General features: G+C 37.1%; 1 protein-coding gene across 1 annotated transcript; it reads left to right on the top strand.

Annotated features, from left to right (window-relative positions):
- Positions 1 to 783: 783 nt before the first annotated feature.
- LOC114301872 (uncharacterized) lies at positions 784 to 3632 on the top strand. Its single transcript, XM_028246830.2, has 3 exons — positions 784 to 1106; positions 2926 to 2984; positions 3084 to 3632. Exons 1-3 carry the CDS (start codon positions 1005 to 1007, stop codon positions 3424 to 3426), a joined length of 504 nt encoding a protein of 167 aa, XP_028102631.2. The 5' UTR covers positions 784 to 1004; the 3' UTR covers positions 3427 to 3632.
- Positions 3633 to 8175: the final 4543 nt, after the last annotated feature.

The following is an 8175-nucleotide window of genomic DNA, read 5'->3' as shown; positions in this document are numbered from 1 at the left end:
ATAAACGGGTTTAGAAATTAATCGTGTCACCCACAGGTTGACACGATTATTAACAGATCATGTTAATATTTGCATATATGATTTTCAACACACGAACTCGATGTGATATGACCGGAATATGACACGATACCCATCTCTACAAGTATTGGAAGGGCATAATTGAAATTTGCACTTAAAATATTAAGGCTATGTTTCGCATGTTCATTTGGGCTAAAATAGTTATATAGGGCAAAATTGATTATTTTAGTCAAATAGAATTAAATATCACATTTAAGTCATAATTATTTTTTTTTTTTTCTCAAAAAAGTCAAATTTTTTTTTTCAAATGTGACTTTTTAAAATAATAAAAAAGTCAAAAAAAACCAATCTACATCTTAAATGAAGACAAAAGTTCCATTCATTACAAACAGTTTTGTTAATAGATTGGGTGTAAATGTGATTCATTATAAAATCTAAGAAATATTATTGTAAATAGAATGGGTGTAAATGTGATTCATTATAAAATCTAGGAAATATTATTGTAATTATGACGAAATTATAGAATTGATTACATTTTTTTTTTGCTCTCAAGAAAGATTAATATAAATTATAAAAAAATTAAATACAACTAAAAAATTAGAACTTAACAAGAAGGTTATATATATAACCCTCTAAAACGTTGCTGTCATTTTCTCAAAACAATTATTATATATTAACACAAAATCAACAATAAAATCCACCAGAAAAAGAAAAAAATTAAATTAATTACTGCAAAATGAGCAATTGTAATTAATAATAATAACCACACAAACCCCCTCTAATTTGGACAAACCTTTAAAACCCTAATTTCTCTGCTTCTTCTCCAGCAAAACACTACTAAAAAACCCTCCTCGCAACATCCCAAAACTTTCTCTCTCTCGACCTTTGCCTTTTCCTTTTCCCTTTGCTTTCTTTTTTGGGTATTTTGTTCTTCCCCAACTGTGCATTATTTAACTTTGTAGAACAGTTTTTTTTTTTTGGGTGCAATGGAGATGGAAAGACTTCGCTGTGGCACTGTTGCTTTGGGAACTATGGTGGTTGTGGCGGCTTTGATTGCTCAGAAGTCTCTTTCTTGGCTTCTCTTTGCGGTATATATTTTCTTAGCAATTGATTTTTTTTTTTTTAACACCTTAAAGACATGTTTTTTATAGCAATTTAAAACCTTTTTTATGGTGATTTGATATGATTGTAAGGATGTGTTTGCTAATGGTTGGTTCTTTGAAGATTAGGGCTTTTATTATATTGCTGCATTTGGAGATTAGGGTTTTTTGCCAATGTGGCTACAATGTTGGTTTTATTTTTATTTTTAATAAAGATATTTGCAACGATTGGATTATCCATTGCAGCACCCTGTTTGTGTCTCTTCTAGGTCATTGACATTGTTCAAATCCCGGGTCTTGACTCAATTTGTGAACCTGTTTAAACGAAACTGATTCAGGGTCTTGATCTTTGTTTGGTTGGTGAGAAATTGAACACAGGAGAACTATTGTCTAGAGAAACCAAATGAAGGGTTTGGGTCTGTGAAGAGTTAAACGATTAGTTTTCTTTACAAGTTAGAAAATTGGGTGGTCATATGACTCGAGAGGCTTCTCTTGTTTTTAGGCCATTTAGAGCATCCCCAAAGTTGAATAAAAAATTTGATGAAAAGTTTGATTTGATACAGTTTACTCCAATACTAAAACTAGAATTTTCATCAAATTTTTTTCACATTCCTGGTTGTCCGGGAGGACGTTGGGGCGGATGTCATGGACGTCGTCTAGACATGAACAAAAAGGGCTGTCAAAGTTGCTCTTGGGTGAACATCTGGGAGGATGTCCGGCCCAATGGTAACAATTTAAATTTGATGAAAGATGAAAGCCTTCCTTCATTGGATAAAAGTTGTGGTTCATCCCTCATTTGATATGAGTTTGATGAAAGGGTTGGAGGTTAAACAATTGCCGTTTTTCATGAAATTTAAATTTGATGAATTATTAGATGCAGCGTTGGAGATGTTCTTATAGGAGTTTCTGCAATTTGTCTGTTGATGACAAGCTGTACCTTAAACACAAATTCATATAAAACAATTTTGGAGTTAATTTCAGGTTTCTTGTATGAGTGAAGTAGTGTTGCATATATCGTGTTTGGGCTTCACTGTACCTATTAGTAAACAGTTAAGGAGTGTATCATTCCACTAAAGAATATCTTGTTGTGTTATTCGAAAGGTTTTGATGTTCTCTTTTTGTTATAATGATTTACTCATGTTATTGAATAGTCTAGTTCATGGATCGAAAAATCGGTGGTTATGTAACGTATTGGGTATTCTGTTTGGTATCTCTGCACAAAAAAAAAAAAGAAAGTCACTTCAGTATTAGCTGATATGATCCGGTATCATTTCCGTTTCAGGAAGAATTGACCGATACTCCCAATATATTGCCCTTCACACACTGTTTGCTAAAAAAAGCAAGTAGGGCCAGTGTTGGGTTCCTTTTATTTCCTCAGTTTTGTTCATTTCTCCATCAGATACACCTCTGCATTTGTATTATAAATCCAGATCTACTCATTTCAAACTACTTTGATGTGTACTCACTTCTTGTGTGTTTCTTCATGATTTTCAACTGAGGGTGTATGAATATCATTGTACCAACAAATATTAATATTGGTTTGCTTTATTGTTATGAATTATGAATTATCTATTCTAAAAGTATTTCTGATTATCCTTGATACTGAAAATCCTTTCTACATTTTTTATGCTTTTTGTGGCTGCTGTATTGCAATGCTTATCATGCTCTGGAATAACACATTTATGGCCTAAATTACCACTTCAGCTGTTCGCAAAATTTTATGGTTCTTGAAGTGAATGGATTCACTATGATTTGATGGTTTTACTTTTCCTTAACATCTCTACTTTAATTGCTTTACGTTTTCCAGTTTGGATCTCTGCCAATTGATATTGATTTATTCATGGATGCCCTCAGAGCAGACAAGAGGTGAGAGAAATTTTTGCATTCTTTTTGGTTTCAATTCTTCATTTACTTTTTGTAAGGTGAATTCACAATTTTCACAAATGGCAATTAATTACATTGCAGGTTTCCTTTAGGTGAACTTAACAGAGTGACCGAGCCTGATGCTGAAAACAAGGATGCTAACGAAACTGAGGATGACGATGACGAAGACGACGACGATGACGATGACGATGACGGCGATGATGACAGTGATGAGGATGATGATGATGATGATGATGATGGAGACGAAGACAGTGATGATGATGAGGGGGATTCTGGGGATGATGATGAGGCTAATGGTGACGGAGGAAGTGATGATGACGACGACGATGATGATGATGAGGATGATGAAGATGATGAAGAGGAGGAAGATGATGAAGAGGAGGGTGAAAAGCAAGCTCAACCACCTTCCAAGAAGAAAAAGTGAGAAACCTCACTGATTCTTTTCTTGCTTCTTTCTTCTTCTTCTCCGAGTTGGGTCTTACGAAGTTGGTTGTCTTTAATGTGATGAAACATGTCACATTTCTTTTTGTCACCATGATATCTGCTTTTTTTGTCTGGCTGAAAATTTGTTAATTATGTTACAAATATCTTACCTTTTTATATTCAAATGAATGGCCATTTTATTATGAAGTATGGTTTATTTTGGTCGAAGCGTCAAATGTGAAGTATTTAAATTTCCGCAAGGGCAAATTGCCTGCAAATCTGCAGATTGCAAAGCCTGCTGCAAATCTGCTCGCTTTCAGTAAAAACCAGCTGCATCCTCTTCTCTCCCCCAAACTAAATGTTAAATGAATCTCTCCCCTTACTCTTTCCTACTTTTATTTCCCTGTTGTCTCTGGTGTGTATTTTTTTGTGTTAAAATTGATGTATAGAGAAATAGAGAATTGTATTATTGATTGTTGTATGTTATATATTACAAATGGTGAGGGGCTCCTTATATAGGAGATGTAGTGGAGTAGGTGGTAGTAGGTGGTAGTGGTAGGTGTGTAGTAGGTGGTAGTAGGTGGTGGTAGGTGTAGTAGGTGGAGTAGGTGATGGTAGGTTTTAACAGCCCCCGCAAACTCAAGGGGGATAGGAACTAACCAACTTGAGTTTGGAGAGAGTAACAAAACAAGAAAATAATCTGAAAAAAATAAATAAAAAATGGATAGGAGACACTGTATGGTCGTGTCAGACCGTTGTAGAAGACTCTGTATGGGGGTGTCATAACGTGGTAGAGGACACTGTATGGTTGTGTCATAACGTTGTAGAGGACACTGGATGGTTGTGTCAGACCGATGTAGAAGACAGTTTATGGGGTCATGTCGGACCGTTGTAGCAGACAATGTGGTGACAGTTGTTGTGACAGTTTACGGAGTCTTGCTGGACCCTTGTAGAAACTAACCGGAATCAATGTCGGGACAGGTTACAGAGTCTTGTCGGACCCATGAAGGAGCTAACCGGAATCAATGTCGGGACAGTTTACAGAGTCTTGTCGGACCTATGAAGGAGCTAACCGGAATCAATGTCGGGACAGTTTACAGAGTCTTGTCGGACCCATGAAGGAGTTAACCGGAATCAATGTCGGGACAGTTTACAGAGTCTTGTCGGACCCCTAAAAAGTCGCATCCTCAAAAGGTGTGCCCAATCTTTCAAAAGGCGTGCCATCAAAAGGCGTGCCCAATCCATTAGTTTTTTTTTTTTTTTTTTTAATTTTTTTTTTTTTTTTTATGTAATGGTGATCGGGGTTGATCCCTGAGATGAAGAAAAGAAGGTAAGGTTTGGTGTGCAAATCTTTATTACACGGATTTGTGAAAAACAGCAATGGTGTTTGGAATTTTTTTTTTTTTTAATAATAATAATAATAATAATAATATATTAAGGTAGAAAGCATATGCGCTGGTGAGAGTGGCATATAAAAGAGATAAAGATATAGTTTTGTAGAATGGGTCACATGGGTGATGGAAAAAGTAAAGTGAGAGAGAGAATAGGTGTTTGTACAAAAGAGGATAATAACTCTGCCAAAGTCATCATCACATCAAAGACATGCAACAAAACGAGTTGTTTTAGGAAAGAGCAGTGCAGTGAGTGTGAGAGCCTGCTTTTTTTTTTTTTTAAATAATAATAATAAGAATAGATTAATGGCGAAAGCATGTGCCTCAGGGGATTGGAAAGTGAAAAAATGAGAGAGAGAGAAAGTGGGTACATGATGAGGAGGATGATAATAAGAATAAAACGAATAAAAAAAAGGTGGTGACTGTATGTGAAAGACAAAAGGTAGTGGAGGTAAATATTAAAAGAAAAAGAAAGGAAAAGAGAGGGTTTAAAGGGAGAACAGTTTCAATGAAAATCCTTGTCTTCCTGTAGCAATCTGTGGTTGTCACAACATGCCCACCAGCTGGAACCAGTGCCATAAACATTACAATGCTGGCACACATTCCCGATGCCATTAACAGTGTTGATTCAGCACCTTCAAGTGCACTTATCTTCTCTTCTGCAACAACAGTGGTTGGATTTCCATAACGCCCATACTCAAAACTTGCATGTCGTCCCTCCTTGAAATCAATAAGCTCGGAAGTTTTCTTGAAGAAGTAGGCAGAGGTGTTAACAACAGGGGTGGTGATTGCATCAGTAACGATGCCACGACCTAATCTTTCACCAGCATGAACAACGACACTCCCATCGAAGCTCAAAAAATCGGCAGTCTTCTTCGAACCAGCCAGACCAGACAACTGTACTCCGTTTAAATTACAAGAATCATCGCCGCCGCCAACAGCCGGCGGTTCAGAGGGTGAAAGAGAAAAGGCGAACTGGAGGAGTGGTCTGAGAGTCCGGTTGCTTCTTAGACGCACAGCAAAATCTGCTCAAGCACGAGGGAAGAGAGTTGGAAGATGCAGGAAAGTGAAGGTATGTGTAGAAAATTCTAGCGGACTAGGTTGAGGTCCGGCGGACGGCTAAGGTGAGGTTGCCGCCCGCCGGTGAAGCGAAAAATACTAGGTGCTAAACCTGCTCTGATACCATGTTAAAATTGATGTATAGAGAAATAGAGAATTGTATTATTGATTGTTGTATGTTATATATTACAAATGGTGAGGGGCTCCTTATATAGGAGATGTAGTGGAGTAGGTGGTAGTAGGTGGTAGTGGTAGGTGTGTAGTAGGTGGTAGTAGGTGGTGGTAGGTGTAGTAGGTGGAGTAGGTGATGGTAGATTTTAACATTTTGTTCATATATATATTTTTTTCATAATAGACAAATGAATTTTCTATCACTGTAGGGTTACATCAAGGATCTACCTTAAGTCCTTATCTTTTTGCTTTAGTTATGGATGAGTTGACGATAAATATTCAGGATGACGTGCCATGGTGCATGCTTTTTGCAGACGATATTGTGCTAGTAGATGAGACTAGAGAATGAGTTAATACAAAGTTAGAGATTTGGAGAAAAGCTCTTGAATCTAAAGGATTTCGGATAAGCAGAACTAAGACAGAATACATGAAGTGTAAATTTAGTAACAGTAACAATGAAAGTAGAGGAGAAGTGAAGATTGAGAACCAAGAATTGCCTAAGAGTGAACATTTTCGTTATCTAGGGTCGATTATCACAACAGCAGGAGAGATTGATGCAGATGTGGCCTATAGGATTAAGGCGGAATGGTGTAAGTGGAGAAGTGCGTCTGAGGTATTGTGCGATAAACGAATACCCACTAAACCAAAAAGTAAGTTTTATAGAACGGCTATTAGACCAGCTATGTTGTATGGGACGGAGTGTTGGGCAATCAAGAAATAACATATAGATAAGATGAGTGTGGCTGAGATGAGGATGCTAAGGTGGATGTGTGGTAAGACTAGATAAGACAGGATTAGGAATGAATGTATTCGGGAATGAGTAGGAGTAGCACCGATAGAAGATAAGTTAAGAGAGAATCGTTTGAGATGGTTTGGTCATATTCAACGGAGACCAACAGAGGCAGTAGTGAAGAGATGCGATACTGTAACGGTAGATGGAAGTGTTAGGGGATGGGGTAGGTCTAGATTAACGTTGACTAGCGTTTTAAATAGAGATATAAATCTACTTAATTTGACTAATGAAATGGCCATTGATAGGGCCGCGTGGAGAAAAAGGATTCATGTAGCCGACCCCATTTGATGGGACTTAAGGCTTGGCTTGGTTTGGTTTGGTTTTAGATTCACATCCTTGATGGAAAAAAAAGAAAGTAAGCAAATGCTAGTTCCTGCAACACAGGGCTCAGGGTCAATTTTATGGACAGAAGCAAAGAGAGGAAGAGGACTTTGACAACTTTTCCCGGCTATTGTTAAAGAAGTGAACCAAATCACAAACCCAATCAGAGAATAGATCAGATCGAGATCATCCAATCTACCACATTGATCTCTGTCAGTATGCATGGCACAAAAACTAATATGGTTATTACGTGTTAGAAGATGATTCAAACCCAGAAACTGACTGAAGGACATCCACCAACAGCATATTATGTTTACTTTAAATGGTTGTAAAAAGTGATTTGCCGTGTTGTGTAGTGAAAAGTAGTTTGTCTTATTCTTATACGATGATTGTAATTATTGTACTGGTAGTGATGGTAATGGAGAAGGAAAACATATTGGCTAGAGAGATTTCTGTCTTGTGGGTTGATAATGGTTTGAAATGAGCAATGGCAATGAATGACAGAGAGAGGGGTGGGATCCACGGCTGAAGGTGATGGCCCATGCTTGTGAATGCATTATCACGAGGAGGAATTGGCTTTGGCATGAAGATCTGTTAATAGAAATACAAAGACAAGAAAAATTGAGGCAAGGGCAGCCCAAGGCAATAGCCTCGCGCTTGAGCCAGCCCTAAATAGCGATGCAAGAGAGTGAAAATGGTGAGTCAAGAGTCTGTCACTGAGGGAAAATTTGTTCTTGCAATAAAAGTTGTATCGAAGCAAACTTTTAATTCATGGCATTAGCGCCACCCATGTAAGTGTGACATTTTTATTTTAAAGAACGGGAAATACAAGAGTGTAAAATCCACATCAAAAAAGAAAAAAATTTATTACCAAGAAGCATGAATCATATGAACATTGAAATAAAATGTAAATTACATGAACAATTCATGGCAAATGCATTAACAAGCTCTGTTTAATGTCTTTTTTCTTTTGCTAAAAGTGATAGATCAAGCTACAAGGATATCAATTGTAAGT

This window comes from Camellia sinensis, chromosome 15, assembly GCF_055761805.1.
Source record: "Camellia sinensis isolate YWXY chromosome 15, ASM5576180v1, whole genome shotgun sequence".
Classification (NCBI taxonomy): Eukaryota; Viridiplantae; Streptophyta; class Magnoliopsida; order Ericales; family Theaceae; genus Camellia; species Camellia sinensis.
Note: the sequence above shows the minus strand (reverse complement) of the source record. Positions and strands in the feature narration are given on the sequence as shown.

Excerpts from the sequence above, each read along its gene's own strand:
- LOC114301872 (XM_028246830.2), top strand. The coding sequence starts at position 1,005 with ATGGAGATGGAAAGACTTCGCTGTGGCACTGTTGCTTTGGGAACTATG. Across the intron at positions 1,107-2,925 it reads TTTCTTGGCTTCTCTTTGCG|TTTGGATCTCTGCCAATTGA; the intron begins GTATATATTTTC and ends TACGTTTTCCAG. Across the intron at positions 2,985-3,083 it reads GCCCTCAGAGCAGACAAGAG|GTTTCCTTTAGGTGAACTTA; the intron begins GTGAGAGAAATT and ends ATTACATTGCAG.